The sequence below is a fragment of the Varanus komodoensis genome, unplaced genomic scaffold (assembly GCF_004798865.1).
Source record: "Varanus komodoensis strain SLA01 unplaced genomic scaffold, ASM479886v1 scaffold32, whole genome shotgun sequence".
In the NCBI taxonomy this organism is placed as follows: Eukaryota; Metazoa; Chordata; class Lepidosauria; order Squamata; family Varanidae; genus Varanus; species Varanus komodoensis.
Genome location: NW_025335798.1, coordinates 3,065,788 through 3,088,917, shown reverse-complemented (window position 1 = coordinate 3,088,917; position 23,130 = coordinate 3,065,788). Strand labels below are relative to the sequence as shown.

The 23,130-nt window shown below is 50.0% G+C and overlaps 1 protein-coding gene across 1 annotated transcript; it reads left to right on the top strand.

Annotated features, from left to right (window-relative positions):
• Positions 1-3,152: 3,152 nt before the first annotated feature.
• IHH (Indian hedgehog signaling molecule) lies at positions 3,153-22,846 on the top strand. The gene is made up of 3 exons (XM_044438320.1): positions 3,153-3,458; positions 16,072-16,333; positions 22,197-22,846. The coding sequence occupies exons 1-3, from the start codon at positions 3,153-3,155 to the stop codon at positions 22,844-22,846; spliced, it is 1,218 nt and encodes a 405-aa protein (XP_044294255.1).
• Positions 22,847-23,130: the final 284 nt, after the last annotated feature.

Below are 23,130 nucleotides of genomic sequence, written 5' to 3'. Positions count from 1 at the left end.
CAGCTCAGCACATCTTGTCGTCGCAGTGTCCTTTGCCCCATTTGAGGTGGTGTCGCCGCTGTCCCATTGCCTTCCTGTGGCCCCCGTCCTTTTGGTTTGCTGTTCTTTTGCTCCGTCTCCCGGTGCTGTAGACCTTTAGGTCCTCTCCGCAGGCAGGGCAGGCAACTTGACGCCTTCCAGACTTTTGGACTACGGCTCCCAGAAACCCCAGCCAGCGCGGCCAATGCTGAGGAATCATGGGAGCTGTCGTCCAAAGACATGAAGGACCCCAGCACGCTTACTCCTACCCGCAACAAAAGTCCTGTGCGAACATTGGCAGTTGTGGTCCTCCGTGCAGCCCCGTTTAATCTTACCCATGCTCGGACTGACCCTGTTGGCCAGGCCTCGGTGCCGTGGCGTTTCCAACTTCGGAAGGCGGTGTGCACTTCGCCTTTTCTTAGAGGCGAGCAGAAACCACCTATCGGGGGTGCTGTAGCAACAGATTTCTCGAATCGGCCGGGGGGGGGGGGGTAGATTAGATGAGCTTTGATGTCCTTTCTATCAGGTCTAAGGTTCTAGGAAACGAATGTGTCTCGGTACCGAGAACGTCAGAGCGGGCTCGAAGAACCTGAGCTTGCGCGCGTGTCCATGGCCGAGGCACTTTTGCCGCTGATTCACTGCGCAAGCCCCAATCTCCCAACATAGTCGAGAGACAAAATACGGCGAAGATTATAGATGCTTATCTCCAAAACGGTCTCTACTCGCACCGTTCTAAGACGATATACTAGATCATATGTGTGGTGCACAGACCATGAAGAACTCATTTGGCCCCTGAAAAAGTCACCCCAACTGAGCAGCTGGCTAGTTATTGTTTACATATTATATTTTTATCCCCATATTTTCCTCTTGCAAGGCACCTAAGGGAGCTTACACGACCCTTCTCTCCGTCCTATCCTCACAACATCCCTTTGAGATAAGTTAGGCTGAAAGTTACCCAATGACCTTCATTACTGAGGGATGGGTGACTAGAATCCGGATCTCTCAAGGAGAGGTCCAACACCCTATCCACTAGGCAACGCTGCCTCGTGCACTTTTAAACCCACAGTTCTTGTCACAGGCGCCAACACGCAGCAGAGAGCCTGCTGATGCGGTAGGACCCTGCCTCCACTGATGGGGGCGCCGGAAGTAGGAGGATAATGGGGCTTGGCGGGAGCCACGAGTTGTCCAAAGCCCATCGAATGTAAGAATGGGAGGTCTCCTTCAACACCCTTTGTAAATGGCAGAGTCGAGGAAGGATGGCCCTTTAGATCCTGCTGGACTGCAACTCCCATCAGTCCTTGCCAGCGTAGCCAACGGTGAGAGACGCTGGGAGGTGCAGCCGGCAATATCGGACGGGCACCCGTTTCCAATCCCTGCTAAATGGGGTAAAGGGAGTGGCTGGATAGACAGGCGATGGGGCCAAGGAATTGGCAAGGGAAAATGGGGAAGGTAGCGCACAGAGCGGGACCAGCCCTCAAAAAGAAGGGCTTTGAGTGTGTCTGGGTGGGAAACCAGGATCCAGAGGAGGGTAAAGCGACGGGAAGTCTTTTTAACTCCTTTCTGAGAGAGAGAGAGGCTGGTGAGGGTGGGGAACTACTCAACCTCTGCAATCTCTTTGGGGATTCCAGTTTGTCGTCCCGCCCCCGCCCCCGCCCCGGCGTCGCGCCCAGCTCCACCTCATCCTACCACGCCCCTGAGGAGCGGCTGCACGCTTCTCAGAAAGACACAGAAAGTCACTCTGTACATGCTCAAGGCCATTCTTATGCGTCCTGTCTTTTGCATGTGGCTCCAGAGCCGAGACTTGGCTGGCACCGAAGCAGGTCTCGGAGCTGAACCTCGGCTCTGGTGAAGTCCCCTGGCTCCTCCGGGGCTGCTGCGCTCCCGGGCGTTGTGTTGACTTTGCCCGCTGGCAGCTGTGAAGGGAAGCCCGGCCCAAGCGGCATTGTTGTCTCAGCCGGTTAATCAGATCCTACGAGCCGCTGTGGAAATATCGGGCCTCCTGCCGAACAATAGGCCCCCGGAGGTGGTGGTTAAACTTCAACCAGCTTAACTCCCTCCCCTCGCCGTCGGAGCCCAGGGAGCCGGGCACGCGAGCCAGCCAGGGGCACCCCGAGAGACTCGTACACACGGGTGGGTGAAGTGAGCAAGGCGTCAAGGGGTGGGCAGGCGAGGCAGCCAAGGTTTACCGAGAAAGAACTGGGGCCACCTTTTCCTTGTCCCGCATTTTCTATTTCTCCGGGAGGGGTGCATGCATTAACAGGCCTCCCTAGGCTGGCGATGGCGGTGGGGAAGGGCTTTAGCCGCCCGAACCTACGCCTGTTTCTTCGAAAGTCCCCCGCCTCCATCTCACGCCACGCCACGCCACGCCACGCCTGACGTCCATGGGATTTGATCCCCAAACCTGTGCGCGCATTCGGCTGCTGCCGCCGCGGCAGCTTCAGCAGTGTGCCCCCTTTTGGCACCTTCTCCCCCGAGCACGTGGAGTTAGGACGGTGCCTGCCTGGCCGGCGGGAGGGGAGAGGAGGGGGAGAGAAAGGGCGGCCCTCCTTGCGGTGGCGCACGCCTCCCCCGATGACAGCAGGTGAGCGAGGCGCGGGGGTGGGTCAGGCTCCCGCCTCCCACCCCCCGGTCGGCGGGGCCCTGGCAGTGGCAGGCAGGTTCCGCGCGGAGGAGGAGGAGGAGGAGGAGGAGGAGGAGGAGGCGGCAGCGAAGGAAGGAGAGGGCGAGGGAGGGCCGGCCAGGGGCTGGGTGCGGTCCTGGCGGTCCCCGATCCCGGATCTCTTCAATTTCCCCTCTCTGGCGCTCACTCGTGTGCCGCGAGCGGAGGCAAGAGGCAGCGAAAGAGCAGCAGCTCCCGCGGCGGCTGAAGCGCTGACCGCTAGAGCGCGGCGGCGGCGGCGATTTAACCGCGGCGGCAGCCAAAACAAACGGGGCCCTCGCTATTTATTGGCGGCGGCCGGAGCGGGCCGGCTCAGAGCGGCCGACCCAGCGCACCTGCCCCCCTCGCCACCGCCGCATGGACGCTGCCGCTGCTCCCTGCCCGGGGCTACCCGGCCACCGCCGCAGCCGCTGCTCTTGCTGCCGCCGCCGCCGCTGCTGCTCCTGCTGAGCGCCTGGTCGTCGTCGTCGGAGCCATGAAGGCGGCGCGGCTGCTGCTTCTGCTGAGCGGCTGCGCGCTGCTGCTGCTGGCGCCGGCGGTGCGCGGCTGCGGGCCGGGCCGGGTGGTGGGCAGCCGCCGCCGCCCTCCCAGGAAGCTCATCCCGCTGGCCTACAAGCAGTTCAGCCCCAACGTGCCCGAGAAGACGCTGGGCGCCAGCGGCAGGTACGAGGGCAAGATCGCCCGCAACTCGGAGCGCTTCAAGGAGCTCACGCCTAACTACAACCCGGACATCATCTTCAAGGACGAGGAGAACACGGGCGCCGACCGCCTCATGACCCAGGTAGGCAGCAGCGCAGCCCGACCCAGGCGGCCCTCCTCTTGGCGTCACCTGGGCTTCTCACTTTCCGCACGAGCCTCCTCCGCGCCCGACTTGTTCTCTCTCCACCCCTCCATCCTTCCCCGGTACTCTTGATCCCTAACCCACGTGCCCTTTGTGGTGCCCAAACCAGGCGTGGTGCGCTCTGCGCGCCGGTCACCTAGTCAGTGCTTGTCTGTTGAGCGCTTCAGAAGAATGCCAGTTCTGCACCGATTATTCTCACCTCCTCTTCGCTGGAGCACCTGCTTGTCCCATCCCTGCTCTGGGCACCTGCCTGCCTGTTGCTGCTGCTGCAGCCAGCTCTTCTTGGTTCTTGAGGGAGACAGCGCAGCCAAGGGCGCAAGGATGCTACATGCTCGGAGAGGTTACTGGGACCCTTAGAACAGTTCCTGTTGGAAGTCATGTTGAACCCACTGTTTTTAGGGTTCCAACCACTCTTCTACTTTTCCCAATCTTAAAGTGCAGGGAAAAGCTCTGCTTTCAGAACAGTAGCGCCCAAGAATCCCCTGCACCTCCCCCCCCCCTTTTTTTTTGCTGCTTGGCACCAGCAGCCCAGTAAGATCACTTCCCCCCTTTTATGCTCCAGGATGATGGGTATGTTTGAGCACAGGTTCTGCATGCATGTGGTCCTGATCCTGCCAGAGTGCCCTGGCTGCTAGATACATTGGAATTTCAGGGCTGCAGAACGTTGGTAGGGTGGGGAGAAGTGGTAATTTTGGGGATCTCTTCCCACTCCTAAGGGTTTGTGTTTCTTGTTTTTCATTCATAAGAAAATGAAAATCTTTTCTTTAAACAGATGATCACTGAGGATGAATAAAATAGTAGTGCCCCATGCACATTCAATGACCCTGCAATCTCTTTTCACTTTAGACTGCTATCTTGTACCCACTTACTTGGGAGTAAGACCCATTGAACACAAAGTTGCTTGCTTTTGAACAGGCGGGTATACCAATTGCATTGCACACCATATTTACAAAAAGGAGGGAAACTTCATTTAGACTGGTGTCCACTCTATCCTTTCCCAAGCAAGCAGGGTAGAGGCATTAGGATCCCATTGATTTGTCATGTTAGGAAGTAAAAGCTAAAAGGTTAAGCAAAGCTTCCTAGCTGAACTTCAGGAGGCAGATTTTCACACTGGAATTTCAGTATCCAGACACAAAGCTCCAGCTCAGACTCAGCCTGCCCCAACCTGCTGCCTTCCAGATGTGTTAGAACTCTACAACTCCAGGGTACAATTCCCACCACAATCAGTGGGTTTGCATGGATATGGAAGTTGGTAGTTGTGGGAACAAGCAAAGCATCTTCCTCTAGCAAGCATACCCTATGCCTTTGGGGCACATTTCAAGGGAATGCACACAGGTGGCTTTCTGAAGGAACAAGGGTGCATAGTACCCTCTGACCATCTCTTTTCCCTTCTCATTGCTAGCCCCCCCATTCCTCCTTGCATTTAATTAATGCAAAGTTTTCCCTTTCAGAGACTGTTTTGGTCCCTCTTCTGCCTCTTCAATATGCCCCCGCCCCCATTACTACCAGTGAAGGCCTGCATTTACCAAGAGTTATCTTGGCAGTTTTGAGGTTCATTCACCCCAAGGGGCATCTGGCAGCTGCTTAGAATAAGTGGACTGATGATTATTGGAGCCTTGCCATGCAATGCTATGTACTTTTGCTCAACAGTGAGTTCCGCTAGGTTCAGTGGGACTTGTTCCCTAGTAAGTATGCTGAGGACTGCAGCCTTAATGTGGAAAATGACCTGGGAGGCAAAGCAGGACCAACCTTGGCACTAGAGCAAGAAGTTTCACATGATGGATGCCTACGGATATAATCGGTCCCAGAAACTTGATTTCAGGTTGCAGGATTATATAGGTATTATTGAATATTTAACAATATTAAGAGCATAACAAAGTAAAACTGGGAAACCTCTAATGATAGTTCTGTCCAGTCTGTTAGAAGCAGAAGTCATCATGGCCCATGAAAAAGCTATTTTTAAAGGCCTAGAGAGGATGTAGTGGTCTTCTTAAGAACAAAGCAAAAAGTACTCTAGCAGTCCACAAATGTGCTTTAAATTTACCAAGCAGGAATGCACACTCAGGATCTCCTTAAATGCTGTGGAGTAATAATGGCCTATTATTTCTCTGAAGTTCAAGAAATAAAGTGCGTGCCTTCTCAACATTTGCTATCAGCTTGAAAGGTGGGCTATAAATATTTAAATAAATAAATAGAAGAAACGTAAAAAATGCCTAGCTGGGTCAGGCCAAACTCCACTTAGTTCAACCTTCTTTACAAAGATCTTTGTGGCCGGCAGGTGTTCCGTCATCCACCAGAAACTGGCCAGTGGTCCAGTGGAGGGTCATGGTGTACCTACTGCAAAATCCTTGCTTGAGTGTATACAGGAAAGATGTCTGTTGGTAGTTCCCAGCAAAAAGAGCCAAAACCTGATCTTCATTTTCAGAGACTGTGATGTGTATTTCTGACTACCACATACTGCACATTAATCACAGGCAGAGGATAGTCTCATCCTTCTTTGCTTGTGAATTTCCTAAAGACATTGCACAGTGTTGGACAAGTTGGAGGGTCCACTGGCCTGACATATTGTGGCATATCTTATGTTGTTCTAATGTTCATTTCCATCCAATTAAGCATGATGCAAGAAAAATTCAGCAGATGATCAGGGGATATGATAGAGCATCATAGCCCAGGGAGCAGGAAAGGTCAGGAATAAGCAATGCCTGCAGGACAAGGAATAAGCAAAGCACTGTAAAGCATACTGGCAGGCTTAAGGGAGCAAAGCAAAGTCTAAGTGTCATTCCTAGAGTCTCCAGACCAACTGAGCTTAGGTATGGAAAAGCAGTTTCTGGAGCCAAAGAGAGGGAACAACTCTTGCAGCCCGGTACTAAGCATATTTATTGGAAGCCAACTTTGGCCATGAAATGAGTTTCTTAGTGAGAGCATTTGTAAGCAAGCAATGCATCACTCCTTCTAAGGATCTTAGGCCAAATACCCAGGTGAAATCCCAGATGAAAGAGTCTATCTTGTGGGATGCTTATTCAGTCACATTCCTGGTCCACAGAAGTAGTATTATGGAGTCAATATGGAGTCCCCATTCCATCAACTGTTTAGCCCTCTCCCAACTTCTCTGTTTCTTTTCTTAAAACAGCCTAGACCAGAGATAGGCCAACTGGGGAAATCTAACCTAGGAAAGGAGTTGTAGAGAGACTCAGTAGATGGGGGAAGGTTCAATATATCCTTCCTGCTACCCACTGAGTCTCCACAGTAACACTGTCCATCACCCAGTATACAATTGTTATGTGCATTTGGAAATTACTCACTTAGCTGGACTAATATGTCATTCATCCCCTCTGTATTCAGTGGGTCCTGCTCTGTGGAAACCATGATTAGAATTACAGCCACAAATTGGTGCCTGAACTTTTCAGTGAATATGTAGATATGATACTTGTTAACAGGGAGTCAAGGAATGGCAGCTATTCCTGGTTCATAATTTGGCGTAAAAGACCTGATAATCCACATGCACATTAGGGCTTAATGTCAAGGTTACATCTTCAAAAATTTTTTAAAAAACTTTGTTTCTAAACCATTCAAGTCCTTTACCCAGTCTCTTATTGGAAAATGGGTACTTCAGATGGGCTTCAATGGTGAATCTAGAACTTACATTCTGCCTGTCTATCCCAGTGAATGCCAACAGAAATAGGAGAACATCCTGGGTTCAGAAAAGCATTATTGTATGGGCAAGAGCTCACTACTCATAGATGCAGGAGCTTATACCAGAACTGACAAGCAGAGACTAAATTTCATTCGTTCTGAGAAGAATTGTCATCTGCTGTTACTGTTGGACACTTTGCTGTATAAAGCACTTCCTCAAAGGCTTGGGGTAGTGACAAACATTTTGAGGAGCACCTGTTACCCCAGGGGACTATCATGGATGGAGCTCAGCATGATAGCTGGGAGATTTGAGTAGCGCAATATGGGGTAGTCCTTTCTGCTCCCAGGATGGGATAGAAGGAGGGAAGGGTTCAGGAGAGGGGGAATCTCTCTTCTGTTTCCAGTGCTGAGAATATTTTTACATCTGACACGAAAAATGGTTCCTGAACCGCTCTTTTAAGCTATTTAGCATAGGTCAAAACTGTGTGTGAGAGAGAGGAGAGAGGCTGGAATGCATGGTGGTAGCTGGGAAAATTCACTGGGGGACTTTGAATAAGTCCAAAATTAAATTGCTGAAAAGTGGAGTATTTTAAAAGTGTATGCTTTGGGTATCTGCAGTGCAACCTTACCCTTGTTTACATAGAAGTAATGTGCATTGACTTGAATAGGATTTACCCCCAGGTAAGTGTGTATAGGGTTGCAATCTTAGTTCAGTCAGATTTTGAGGGTGGCATCCAAAGATGATCAAAATATAATAAAACATTAAAATGCACTAAATGTAGCAAAAACAAATACATTTTTAACGCTCTGTGCAATGTCACAAGATGAGCAGGCACCTTTGTAGTGGATGGAGGGAAGCTTTGGATCCATTTCAGACTTTAGAATATTTTCTTGGTGATGTGTACAGAACCAAGGACTACAGTCCTGGAGGTGCATCTCCCCCCGCCCCACCTTCCTCCTTGGACAGTTCCTCTGGCAACATCCCAAGATCTATAGGTTCTGATTCTACCCCTGCTCCCTAATGCCTCAGTTTCCCCTCCTCCCTGCAGGCCAGCGTTGCTGGAAGGGTATTTGAGCAAGGTGAGTGCTGAGCAGCATTGTGAAGATGTTGACACAAGCATGACTGAGATGCTTACACAGGGGACAATTCCCTCTTGTAAATTCCACCGATCTTGCCCATTGGAGCAGGAAACAGGGGTGGTGGCAGTTGGAGGAGGGGCAACGTGGGACTGAAAGTTATGTAGGGCTCTTTGGTATCACTGGGGAAATGCCTGCGGGCTCCAGGAATGCAGATAAGGAGCTCTGCACCCTTCCTGGCCGGCTGGCCTGCCTGCCTGCCTGCCAGGGTTATGGTCCAGGTGAGTCTCTCAGAGTCTCCAGGATGGAGCTGGAGGTCTGCTGAGTCAGTCCTCGCACCTGCCCTTGGGAGCACTGGGGTCACTAACTAGCTAAAGTACGGAGAGCGTGCTTGCGGCATGAGCAACATCGAGCAGAGGCTGGTGAGCCGGTGCATGGCAGGCGTGGAGTGATTTGGCCGTGAGCTTTGCAAGGGCGGTGTAGTAAACATGAAAGCCTGCAAAGTTCCTGCAGGCTGCGATCCCTGGGCTCAGGGCAGGGCTCTTCATTCCAGAGACTCTGCTAGGAGGCTCAGCAACATGTTACAGTTCAGCTGATTGTTTGATTCATTATAATAGAAAGAATAAATTGCATTATAATGAATTCTTATTATGCACTGTAATTCGGCGATTGAGGGAATCAGTCGATTGACTTTCTGTCCCACGAAACAGCCAAAGCCCTGCGGCTGTTCTCTTCTCTCCATGCAGGCAACTCCTGCTCTGAGTTGGCTGCCGTGGGGAACCACAGACCTTTGAGTGCAGTGCTGTCCCTGTTGCAGCAGCCTTCTCCAGCCTGGCAGTGCCCACTTGTGTTAGACAACAATTCCCATCATCCCACAGTCAGGCATGAAGGGAGTTGTAGTTCGAAGCAGCAAGGGCCGGGGAAGCTGCATTCCAGTTCTTCCAGGTGATGTGTGTGCGAGCACATTTCTGGGGGAGAGGCAGGCATGCTCGAAGCAAACACTTGTGGATCATTCCGGGGTTCAAAGGGATAGCACTTGAGCAGTGGGGTGGGGTCCCAGCTCCTGTTCTGCAGCCCCTCCTTCCCTCTCTCCTGCTGGTTTCTGATTGCTCTTGACTGAGTTTCGTCAAGTCCAAGGGTCTCCATATCACTGGGCAACGGGATCCTGCCTTGTGTCCTTATCGCTGCATCTTAAGAATTCCAGTCTCTGTTTGCTTGAGGTGCCTGAGCTCAGATAAGGCCCATGCATGGTTACCTCAGCTCTTTCCCCCCACCGTGGCTTCCTTCTTCTTGCTCCCTGGGCCATGGCCAGTATCCCCCCTCCTTGGCTTGTAGGAAGCCAAAACCTGGCTCACCTCAGCCAGACTTCCTGCGTTTATGCTTCTATCCTACAGGCAATGTGGATGGTGTGGCATAAAAAGAAACAGCGCAATCCTGGCCCTTGTCTGTCACCTTCCTTTTCCTTACTTCTGTCCTTAAGGCTAACTTGCCAACTTATCTTGTTAATCTCACTCTTCCAGTGGCTCTTCAATGCATGCTTCTCCCCTAGTCATTTCATCCTCATAATGTACCCTGTGAGGGTAGATTTTAAAATCCTTATTATATAATGCCTTTCTCAGGCCAGCCAGATCGCAAACACATGGAAACTTTTCAGGTCTCCAAAATTCTTCATCAGGTAAGATGGTGGAGAAGATCTTAGCAGCTGGCACATTTTTGAGATCTTTGAGTTGGCCTCATAGACATATTACATTATAAGGGTTTTTAGATTTTTTCCTATGGCCAGCCCAATTGCCTGTCCCCACCCCCCGCCATATATCTTGTGAGTTCGACATACCCACTGTCTTCCGGTGAGCTTTATGACCAAGTGGGGATTTGAACCCAGCTCTCCCTGATTTAGTCATCTTTATACTGTGCTAGCTCTCAGCGATCTCTTGTAAGTGTTCCCCCTTTAAAGTAGACCATAGTGTGTAAGTTTGCCATTTATATTGTATTCTCATGTAGGTAAGAGACCTGGAACAAAAGCCGATAAGGTGGGTAGCGTGGGAGCAAGCACAAATTGGGTGCCCATAAAATTCCAGCCCAGAAGTGCTTGGCAGGGCCAGCCATACCATTAGGCAGAGTGAGGCAGCAGATGCTGGAGATGAAAGAGCCACGCTGCCTGTCCTGCACCTCCCACACTGACTGGCCTGCTTTCAGCGATTTCAGGCACCATCTTTGCCTTTGCCTTTGCCTTAGGCAATAAAGAGCATCTTGGGCCAGAGAGCCTAGAAACCAGGAGAGGTTCAAGGAGAGTCCTCCTATCTTCAAATTTGACAAAGTGTGATCATCATTTACTTGTATGAAGCCATCCGTGTAAATGGCACATAATGACCACAGGAAAAGGGTCAGGCTTCTGCCTAAAAGGGAGATGGGAGGACAGGTGGGGTGCTTTGGGGCTGAAAAATGGCAAATGCATTAATAAAATCAATCTCTGGACCATTCCTCAGAATACAAAGCGTTTGCTTACTGTCACACCAAATCAGGGAGGTTAGGCTGCGAGACAGAGGTTTGTCCAAGGCCCACAGTTCCTAATTTTCATTCTGAACTCTGCAGTGGTGACATGGCCAGTGGCTTGTCCCCCAGCAGGTCTCCCCCTGCCTTTCACCTGGAGGAGGTTCTTCCCAGCATTCACAGCTCGCTCTGCAATAGGGCCTCTGGGCTAAAGGCATCGGAGCAGCTTCCTGCCTGAATAAATGTGGGCCTAGTGAGAGCGGCCTGCATACGCAGGGGAGACTTCACTGTGTATCTTCTGGGATAGTGAGGGTCATGACTGGAAACAAAAGGCAAATGGTCTGGACAAGGCCACCCCCTCCCTGTGGACAGGGAGACAGGGCTGGCTCAAGACGTTTTTCTGCCTGAGGGAAAGGGCATGATCCCTTTCCCGCTTCACAGACAGGCAGCTGAACCTCAGCACTGACAAGAAAATGGTCTCATCCACTGTGCTGGGGGGAGCAGACTAGCATGGCAGCTGTAGCTTGAACCTCCAGCAGAGGGGAATGGTGGAAGATGGGGTAGGATATAGAAGTTTGGGAAGAGGAGCCGACAGGGAGTTGCCCTGCTTGTAGCGCCCCCACCCCCCCAGCGTCTGTTGCATGAAGTGGCAACCACACTCTACTTAACTGTCAGGACTGATCCTTCCTCTAGAATGTCTGTCATGCATTCAGGGCTTGCTCCTTCTCTGCGTACGAGCATTTATTTCTGTTCCCTGGCCTGGTTGGAAAAATGCCATTCTTTTTCTGTTCACATGCAGACCATATGCAGTTAGGCCTGAGTGGATTTGTTGGGCCCCCAGGCTAGCTATTTCGTTTGCTCATCTCCTCTTTTCTTCCTAGTTGGTTTGACATCCCTGTAATGCAGCACTGTGGTCCAGTAACCCCAGCAACAGCAGCACCCAGTATGTGTGCATATGGCTCGCTTTGGAGAGTAACTGTTTCCTTATTGGCATTGCCCAGGGGAATGTCATAGCCCCGACATCTCTGGGACATGCTGGCAGTCGGGGAGTAAAGCCCCAGCCTCATATCTCTGTGCCTGCATGCCAGGGCAGCTTTCCCTTTGCAGCTCTACCCTGACACCTGCTGGTTCCAGCTGGAACTAGCCAGAATGTGGCTCAGTTCTAACTGGTCGTAGGATTCACCTATGCGCTCACACACTGATCTGGAAATATGGTATAAACATGGAGGGATATGAATCTGGCAGGGAATGTGTGCAGTGCCTATTCTTTGTGGAATGGTCTGTAAGCCAAACTTCAATTGCAGAGGTGGGTAAAATGTTTTTAAGTGCTGCACTGGATTACATGAATGCAGACTCCCTTTTGGGATCTCATATTAAAAGGAAGAAGCATCTCTGTGTGTCTGCCAGCATCTGTGCAACTCTATTTCAAGAGTGGTATTTTACAATTACACTCTAGGGTCCTGCCATCTCATGAGCTAAGGACTAGAAGATGCACTCCTGGTTTGTTGCAGACCAGACTTCTACAACTGGGTGCCCTCCAGATGTGTTGGACTGTAATTCCTATCATTCCCAGCTGCAACTGGACATGTTGGCTGGGAATGATTGGAGCTGCAGCCCAACATATTTGGAGGGCACCAGGTTGGGAATGTCATCCTAGATGCCAGAAAGCAGAGGCAGCTTGATCTGTCCATGGGTCTTATTAGCTACTTCTGCAGGAGGAACACTTAAGGTGATGGGATTGTTTGGTACCTGTTATTACAGACTGTCTAATAGGAACCAATACGCTGGGATAGGAACGCAGCCGCGTAGCGCCAAGTCACCTTTCCAATAGTTGGCTGTTTCAAGGGATCAACAGGTCTCTCCTGCTTTCATGTGAGTTGTTTGTTGCCTTCTGTCTCACCTTATCTCTGGGGCCCAGAACAAACAAGTAGTGTGTTTGGTTGGAGAAACTGGAATAGCCCTTTGTGCTGGGCCTGCCCTGATCTGCTGGGGACAAAGGCCAGTCCTGGCCGTACGACCTTTCCTCTGGCTGTGGGGAGGCTTTACTTCATCCGCGTGCTGCTCTTCGCCCTCTTCTCAAGGCTGATCTGAATGTGACCTAAGGAGTGGAGGGCACTGGGGGGAAGAGGCCTTTCATCCTTCCTTGCAGACTGTTGGCCACGTTCCAAGGTCACTTGGAGGGGCCTGGCTGCCTTATTGTAGCTTGGAATCACGCTCCATCCCAAGAACGCTTTCCACATTGTACTTTTTGAAAAGTATGTGCAAGCGCTGCAGCCGTGTGTGCCAGGTTGCTTGCCTGAACCTTTATCACTCCTCTGGCTTCCTGCAAGGAACTAAGGGAGCTGCTGTCCCTAAGAAGGGCTTGTTTGTTTAATTTCATTTTTATACCACCCAATAGCTGAAGCTCTCCGGGTGGCGAATAACAATCTGTGCAATATAGTAAAATACACACAGCACCCCAAGTGAAATAAAACAGCACAAGAGTTCAATGGAAAATGTAAAGCAGTATTTTAAACAACTGGTCCACAGATGACAATTCATGACTCATTTACATCTACACAAAACTAGTGAGGTTCATGATAGGACAGGAAGGGGAAATGGGATCACACAGCAGGAAGATCCTGGTTGTGGGGAAAGGGAGCATGGCATGTTTGCACAGATAAGTATCCTCTTAGAGCAAATTATATCTGGTAATGCTAATAAACAAATGCCATTTTTCGGTTTAGCCTTTGAAATGGCTTATAGTCGTTATTTGAATATGTTCCCTCTGTTATTGTTTTTCTCTTCTGTTGTACTTTGCAATAGTATAGAATATGACTAATACTCTGTGTAAACAGTACCAATATGGAGCTCTCAATATCAGAATTCCACAGAAATTATTAATCCCTGCCTGTAAAGTGTGAACTCTGCAGCTTTGCAGAACAAATGAACAAAGCCCAACCCACTGACTGACAAAAGTTTGCTTGTGAACACCCATGTGTTAAAAGTTTGTGTGCTTGCTTGCTTTAAGCAAAAAAGGAACCAGTCTTGCTTGCACAGAAACACAGGCTGGCTGGACCAAGGCATTAAGAAGGCAATCCTATGCACATTTATTACTTCTAGCATTACCCAGCCATCTCTTCATAGGATTGCACCTTAAGGCACCCAAGAAAGAAAACATGAAAAACATAATAAAGAAAAAAACCCCCCTCTGTCCATGAATGAATTTTCAAAGCTGTTGCCTCATTGGCTGTATCAGGAGCAGGTATACCCCCACCTGCTGGTCTATTTCTTAGCCTGAGGTCTTCCTCACCTGTATCATGCAAATTGGTTGCCTTTGAGCAGGTCTTCCTGTAGTTCTAGTAGTTACATTGAAAGGGTTATGTTATGATCTAGAGCTGTTGTAATTCAGATGTAGCTCTGTACACTCTATTGGCTCAGGGCCCTCACCATATTAATTTGTATATGGCTCTAATTAGTGGACTAATGGGTTTTAGTAAAACACAGAGTAGATCCCACAAGCTTGAAGTCTTCTCATGCCTGGTGTAAAGGATTCATCATCACTATTACTACTGTTCATGTTTTATTTATGTATATCCTACCTATTCCCAGTGATTGAGACTCAAGGCAGCTCACCACATTAAAAACATACAAGTTACTCAAAGAAATACACAAACGTTAAAACATAATTAAATCAGTTAAATATTAAAATTGTACAAAATACTCAGATGAAAAACATTAAAAATAATATAGACAGCAAAACAAGTCCAGCACAAACTCACAGGCCCAGACCATTCCCAAATGCCTGCTGAAACAAAGAGGGTTTTGCCTGCTTTTGGGAACATAATCAGGAGGGTGGCAACCTAGCCTCCCCACAAAAGGAATTCCGGAGCCTTGAGGCAGCCACTGAGGAGGCCCTATCCTGCCTTCCCACCAAACATGCCTTGAGGGCGGTGGGACCAAGAGAAGGGCCTCCTCAGAAGATCTTAGAGCCAGGGTAGAATAAGGTCCTTCAAATGATGTTTGTAAAAACATCAGTCCTGTCCTATTACTTGTCACTGTTAGTATTTTGTTTTTGCGTAATGATAATTCTGTCTACTTTTTGTTAGCCTTTAAAGTTCTATAAGGAACTTTGCTCCATTTTCCAGAATAAACTAGCACAGCTGTCCCTCTGGAAATTCAGAGGTGTTTTGAGAGAAATATAGCTAGAATGTGTCTGTGTATTTAAGAACACATTTTCATGTGGACTTATTTACTGATTAATGCAGAAAGGGAACAGATTTATGAATGAACTCATGTAAAAGAGACACAGGCCAGAAATTAGAATGATTTACATCATTTTTTTAAGCAGTGGAAATTTCTAGGGAAGAATCTGAGGGGCCCAAAATGACTCACTTTTTGCTTACCTAGAACTTGGGATTGTGTGAATCTTCTAATGTGTGCCACATATTTAGTTTTCTTTGTAGGCTGTGAGAAAATCTTCTTGACATACCTCCAAAAATGAGAATTCTTCTTTATTATAAGCCAGCAGAGGGCATGTGTCAGAGAGCAGTGAAAGAGCAGGGGAAATAAAGCTAACAGGAGGGTCCCATAGTAATTGGGAGAAGCCCTTTTTAAGATAGCCTGGTACCTTGACCTGTGTGCTTGATGGTTGAGATGGAAGCTGGATTGAGGTTCAGAAATGGTCGCATGGCTGCCAGCTGGGTGAAGCTGCCAGTCTCAAAATGCGACTTGATTTTAGAAGAGGAGATCTTTTGCTTTCTTGGGTTTTATTCAAGTCTGTCAAATCCAGCAAAGAACAGCTTAGGTTTAAATTATTTCTGAACTGCAGACTCTTTCCATGTGAGTAAAACCTAGTTTACACTCTAAGCATAATGTGAGTCCATTGGTGATAGAATGGACCATATCAGTTCAAAGTGCAGTTAGAAAAATTCATTTTTAATTGTTCTGTGGTGTTAAAGCAAGCAAGCAATTATTTTCAATGCAATCATAATAGCTGAGCTTTCTCCTTATGTTTATTTTCTCTTTCCAATTATTTTACCTTTCTCCCTGATGTGCACTTATTTTTTTATAATAGTGAGTCAAATGAGTTTTATTTTCCCCCCGATGGACAAGTTTTTTATTTGCAGGGTAGTGGTAGTTTGTAATTATTCAGCACTGAGAGCATTCCTGAAAGGGAACTTCCATTAGTTGTCCGAAGTGGGTACAGCCCCTGCTTCTGCTTCAGGATTCTGTTGCACATGAGTAGACCAGGAGCTGTCTGTGTTGCTGTGACTGTGCCTGCTGTGCCGTGCACTCGACTCAGGATTGCTCTCTTCTAGGCGTGGGCGTGCAGTGCTGACTCCTTCCTTTTCTGTCCCCTCTCCCCCAATAGCGCTGCAAGGATCGCCTAAACTCCCTTGCCATCTCCGTAATGAACCAGTGGCCAGGGGTGAAGCTGCGCGTGACGGAGGGTTGGGACGAAGATGGGCACCACTCGGAGGAGTCTCTGCATTATGAAGGCCGGGCGGTCGACATCACCACCTCTGACCGTGACCGCAACAAATACGGGATGCTGGCACGCTTGGCTGTGGAGGCCGGCTTCGACTGGGTCTACTATGAGTCTAAGGCTCACATCCACTGCTCTGTTAAATCTGGTAAGGCCCAGCTGTGAGGTGGGGCTGAGGACCATCAGCAGTGATAGAGCTGGGGAGAATATCTCTGGGTCAGGAATGAGGAGGACTGGCACAAATGAGGAGCTGTCGGGCTTGGGACAATGGTGGTAGTGGGTGGCTTGTAAGGTCCCTAGAATGCCACGTCCTTTTGTGAGTTTGTCTGGTTGTGTCACTGTGAGCCAAGAGGACTAGTGTCTTACTCCACTCTTGCTGCGTATGGTTTCTAGAAACTGTCATCACAGCTGATGGAATGTTATGTTAAGGATCTAATCAGTTCTGGCACTGGAGGAACACAGCCTCTCCTTTTCAGTCTTGACCAAGACTCTAGTGTTGTCCCTCCATTAATGGAAGGGTTAGCTGAAGCCTTTGCTTAAGAAAGGGAAGAGAAGAGTTTTTTTTGTCAGTTCCACCTCCTCAAGACCTGCCCGCCCCACCATTCTTCCCTCAAGCAGTGTAGCAAGTGCTGCAGGGAAAGACGAAAAACAGAAACTCCCCACTTCCCCTCTTTTCAGAAGGGCAACACTGGCTGTAACTCCCTGCCTTATGTTAGGGTTCAGACCATCTTAGCTCGGCCTTGCTCCCCCTCATGGGTTCTCCCAGTGGGCCTGAGCCAGGAACACCTGTGCTGCTATCCAGCTGCTGAGCTATGGATGCCTTGCCTGTGGGAGCTTTCTTCCACCTGGAGCCAGCTCAGATATTTGGACAGCTCCCATGGGCCCCAGCCAGCAGAGCCTGGCTCTGTTGCAGCCACAAACCTCTGGAGAGCACTGGGTTGAGGAAGGCTGTCCTGGAAACACTCCCTTAACAGGGCTGGCCCTTTCTGCCAGAGTGAAGAGTGTTGGCTCAGCCTCAGTAATGACAGAGGAAAGCAGCAGGGGCTGGACTTGTCTGTTGGGGCTAGGTGCTGCAGGGTTCCCCCTGTTGGCCAGAGTACCACGCTTTGACTGTGGCCTCTTGTTCCTGTCCTTTGACCATTAGCATGACCTGCTGGTGCCCGGCTCTTTCCAGACCCACAGGGTCTCTGGCTGATGGGAAGGATGTGCTTTTGCCCAGCCTTGACCTTACACAGTGCTTGGCCCAGCAGCCGAATCTCCACCGGTCTTGACTGCGGCATGCCAGGAGTGAACGGCGCTGGAGAAGGAGATTGGTCCAGCCAGCCAGAGTGGACCACAGTCCCCTCCTCTCTGGCACCACTAATCTGGACTGTGCCACTTGGTGCTCTCCTGGTCGACGGAGCTTTCCCAGCCAAGTGGCCAAGAGACATTGTCAAACAGCTTCTGCCTCCTTGGACTTTGGGTACCCAAAGCCTTGAAATCTACAAAACAGCAAGTTAGATGGATACAGGAGTGGCCGAATGGTTTCACTGGGTGCCATGATCTGTACCCTGCCAAGCTGGGATCCTGGACTGCCCGGATCTCTCCAGACTGTGCATTAATCCACTTCCTCTGAGCTCCACTAGCAGGAGCAGGAAAGTGGTTTTCGTTGTTCTCGTTGACACTGCTGGGATGCCGTGCCTGCTTCTGGATGCCCACTGCCTGAATGGATGTTGTAATGTTACAAGATGCCCAAGGCTGGGAAGTCCTGCTCTTCCAGCCGTTCCTGACTCCTAGGAGGGGAGTATGCAGTGGTGTGTTGGTTCCCGAGCTTGCAGGGATGCAGCACCAGTATTTTTTTACCAGCAGGGACATCTGCCATCCTCCTTGGGATTCTCTGTTCCCTGTTAGCTTAGCTGCAATTCTCACAGTAGCTGGGGAGCGGGAGATAATTTTCCCCAGCAACAGTAGGTTGTTTCTTGTAATGTAAAGTATTTTGGGATGGCTTGATCTTGAAAGGGCAATTAAGATGAGCTAGCTTTACAAAAGTCCTGCTCCTAGCAGAAGAAAACTCCTAGAACTGGTTTGTTGATAGGATTCAGCAGAGCTGCCTGTGTTTTTGGACTCCCCTGGGACTCATGGCTATGGATTGCTGGAAGTGATAGGGACTGGGGGAGGGGTTGACAACAACTTTGAAGGGGGGAGAGGCTGATTGGGAGCCAACATCAGGTTTTGCTAAGGATGGGAACTGGCACATAGGCAAAGCTAACCTAAGAGAAGGTGTTGCTTCAGGATTTTAGGATGGATGGTGTAGGACATTGCATAGTGGAGTGTACCTGGTATGGACAAGATGCCCGTGGCCCATGTTACATAGTGTGGGTTGGAATCAGACTTTATGGTTTAATTGAGGACTTCTTTGTGACTGGAAATGGTGTGTATCCTGGGCAGCTGGCCTGCCATAAGTACCTTATTAAATGGTCTTTATTTTTGTACCCATTGTGTGGCCTGGTATGTCTGCCTCCATATCACTTCTGTAAATAGATTTGCTTTCTCCTCATCTCTGAAAACAAAAAAGATCATGCTGCCTTTTAAAATGTAAATTTGCCCTTTCATGGAGACTTGAGTTATTAAGATACAGTCTTTCAGAACAAAGCCTAGCAGTTTAACCACCATGCCCTCCCGCCCTCCAGATCCATCTCTTTCTTGACCCTGCCTACAAAATATGAGCCTATTAAGCCAGTCTTCTAGAACATGTGTGGAGTACTTTCTTTTCTGAAATTTAAAACCAGTTTAGGCTTACATGCATATACTTTCAGATGAAAGAATATGGCTAAAATGTCAATTTGCCCCCTTACCATAGACTGTTGTGGAATAACAGCATTTATAAATCATGGAACTAATATGTGCTCTTTTAGTGTCTCCTGTGAAAATGGTCTCACACTCTAGATGGCACCCACTGGAAGGGTATTCCCCAACTGGACTTTTAGACCTGCAATATAGATGCCTGGTCAGGGGACCCAAGAGTTTCCTCTCAGTTGTAGTGTCCATGTGCTAAACTCAAATAAGAAAGATGCTTGGAGTCCTAGAGGTTTGATTAGGGAACTTCACTGTTTAGACACAGTCATGGTCAAGCCTGAACAACCAAGATTCGCAGAGGCAGGATGATGGCATGGTGTCATCTAAACTGCACACCTTTGTCCTCTTCCTGTCATAATGCTTAGCAAAAATATACTGCAGGAATGGCCAACTTGCAGCTCTCCAGATGTTTTGCCCCACAGTGCCCATTAGCCCCAGCCAGCACGCTCAGTGCCAAAGGATGTTCTGAGCTGTAGGACTCAGGTTGCCCGTCCTGATATATAGCAGTTCAAGTAGTCTCTTAGTAATCACAATGGCTTGTAAGACAGGCCAGTATCATCACTGGTGTATTGTATGAGTACATCAGAAAGAGAGGGGAAGAGAGAGAGATTTGCTGATTTTGTGGTTGAGGCATTGTTGGATTTTGTGGTTTAAGAGCTCACTGTCTCAGCTGCTTTATCCCACCAGCTTCCCTCGCTTCCCACATGACAACATCTCTCCACATGTGGCTTGATCAAGTGGAAATGGACCAGGCAAGCAGCAGCTGATGGGGCATCCCACTCGGGGCAATCTCCCAACTGAGCAGCATGCCAGATGCAAGGCTAAGGACAGGGCCGGGCGGGCTGTTCTCAGCAGAAGGGAACCATCCTTCCAAATGGTGCACAATCAGGCAAAGAGAAGGCCTGGCCCAGATTGCATGGCCATCTGTGCGTTTGAGAGCCGTTCTTTACTAAAGGCCCAGTGGGATGTGGAGGGGAGTGAGCCTGGTGTGTTCCCCAAGTATGAGTGAAATGGGCATCGGAGGAGAGCAAGCGGATGCCTCACTCAAACTATTGAGGAAATCGCCCTTCCATCTTGGCATCTCCGGAGTTTGCAACTCCGGCTGGAGTGCAGCTGGTGCTGGAGTAAACACAGAGACTATCGCCTGCAATCTGCTTTGCCTTGCTACTGATTGCCATAGCAGAAAAGCGGGCAAGCTAGTATTCAGCAGTGCAAAATGCCAAGGGCTTTTGGAGTGTTCAGAGGGCTTCATCGGCATTCCCCCAGCATCCCTGCAAAACAAAGGGGCAGGTACTGGGAGACAGTGACTGATTTAAGCACATTTAGAGAGTTTGTGGCCAGGATGAGAGAGAAACCAGTATTCTCAGCCACTGTCAGTGCTGTGTTTGCTTACTGCTTGGATTGCTGGGCCATGTGAGCTTTGGGAAGCAGCAGCTTTCATCTTCCTGAGATTGGGGGTTCTTTTTCAGCAGTGTTTTTCTCTCTATTACAGTCTTCTCCAGCCAAGTGCCCTCCAGATGTTTTGAGCTACAACTCCCAGTATTTCTTACCATTAGCCATGCTGGCAGCCGCTGATGGGGGTTGAAGTCCAAAGCATGTTAATATGCTACTGAGCAGAGCTGTCCTGCTGCTCTTAATCAGTTGCTGAGCTCCATTCTGGGGACTTCCCACCAGGATATGCTTGGAGGAAGGAAATGTGTGTACTGCAACTCCCATCAGCCCTCGCTAGCACAGCCAATGGTGACAGATCATAGGAGTTGAAATCCAACAACATTTGAAATTAGTCCAGACAATGTACGTTATTGGTTGGATTAAAAATATAATAGAGGAACAAACACATGGAGTGCCTCAAGCTCTCCACCCCTGAATTAGGAGCTTGTCTTTTTTACCCTTTCCCTGGAGGCTAACGGCCAAGGAAGAGAATCTTGGTTTACATTCACTTTCTTTCTCCCTTTGCCTACTTCCAAGAATTAGCTAAATATGAAATGCAGCTGCTAACTAGAGGTATACCAAGTTGGCCCAAAGAGGGTAGGTTAAGACAGATTTACTCCGCAAAAAGTATTTCACCCTTTGAGTAACAGGATCTTTCCCAAAGATTCCAGTGGTATTTGCTGTGTGCCTTGTACGGCAGCTGTCCCCAAGCTGGTGCCCTCCAGATTTGCTGGATGGCAGCTCCCGTGATCCCAACACATTTGGCAGGCACTGGGTTGGAGAAAACAGTTGTACAGCGCTAAACAAATGACATTCAGTCACTCTTTGAACGAGTGCAATGTTACGCTTGCGTGACAGACTGAGCGCACATAGTGGCCGGGTGCTGCAAAAAGGACAGGCTTCCTGAATCGTTAATCGTAGGCATTCCTTGCGTGGCAAATGCTTGCAAAAATTCTTTCTATCACACGGATCTTAAAGGTGCAGGAGCCCGGTCCTTTTTAGCATTTGGCTCCCGCTTAGTTCAATTCTTTCCATTTTTGCTAGGAAACCCCTTGAGGGGAGAAAGAATAGGAATCAAAATCAGCCTCTAGGACTCTTGCCAAATGATGATGCTCAAAATTCTTTTAAAAAGCCATGACAAATTCACATCTTTAATGATGGTGGTGGTGGTGGTGGTGGTGGTGGTGGTGGTGGCAGAGGTGGTGGGGAGGTGACGATGATGGAGAAGAAATACGGAATTGGTAGTGTAGGGATCCACCCACTCTGAAGGTGGACTCTATGATGGGCAGAGCTCCTGACCCTTTGAGAGCCCTTTAGGGGAAGGAGGCTCAGTGGGTGCAGCTTGCACGGCACAAACTGTGCACAGGGCAGGAGCCCCACCGTTTTCCATAGCTGGTCCCCACAGGGGAGCCCTGCATAGGTTGGTTACTCTAGAGCAGGGAAGATGTGGCCTTCCAAATGTTTTGGCGTACAGCTCCCATCATTCCTGCTGGCTTGGCCGGATGGGAGGCCCAGGCCCAAGAAGACAAATGCGCAGTGTGAAGTGTGCCATCTGCAGAGACAGATGCATCTCCTTCCCCCCAAAAGGCCCCGGGCCTCTCTGCCTGCACCCGCAGCACTGGCCTCTGGGTGCCAGCTGGGCTTGCCTCCCCACTGGTTCTGTGCATCTCGGTTTGAGTTTCCCCTCCTCCTAGTAACTGGGCTGCTCTCTCTATTTCTCTCTCTCTCTCTCTCTCTCTGTCTAGAGCATTCAGCAGCAGCAAAGACAGGAGGTTGTTTTCCAGCTCGGGCACTGGCAACCCTAGAAAGCGGGACCAAGATGCCAGTGTGGGCACTGAGGCCTGGGCAGCGGGTCCAAGCCATGGACGAGCAAGGCCGCCCCACATACAGTGAATTCCTGGGATTTCTGGATCAGGCGTCGTCGGCGCACATTGCTTTCCACGTCATTGAGACGCGGGACCCACCCCGCCGCCTTGCCCTCACTGCGGCGCACCTCCTTTTCGTGGGGGAGAACGCCACAGCACCCACGAAGGCGATGTTTGCTAGCCGGGTCCACCCGGGTCAGTATGTGCTGGTGACAGAGGGGGGCGTGATCCGGCAGGCCAGGGTGGTGGCTGTCTCTGTGCGGATGGACGTTGGGGCATACGCCCCCCTCACCAGCCACGGGACCCTGGTGGTGGATGACGTGGTGGCATCCTGCTTTGCGCTGGTGCAGGAGCAGCGCCTGGCACAGCTGGCCTTCTGGCCCCTTCGACTCTACCACAGCCTGGCAGGGGGTGAGCGGACCCAGCCGGAAGGCATGCATTGGTACTCCAGGCTGCTGTATCGCCTGGGCCGACTGCTCCTGGCTTCGGACAGCTTCCACCCATCGGCCACAGCGCAGTTTGAGAGCTGAGCTGACGTCGTCATCAGGTGCCCCAATCCGGAAAGCGGGAGAAGTCAGGCCTCCTCCCGTGGCTCTCGGGAGGGATCGTATGGTAGCCGGAATCCTGATTGTGGGGGAAAGGCTGGTCCGCTGGCCACCTCTAGCCTTCCCCAAGCACAAGGGCTGAAGCGATGGGCTCTCTTTTTTTGGCTACAGAACAGGACGCCCAAAGACAGGGCCGTATGCTGCTATTTTGGTTCAAGATCCTCTGCTGCAAAGTGGGAAGGCAGGGCAGGGGGCAGCTAGCCAGGTGG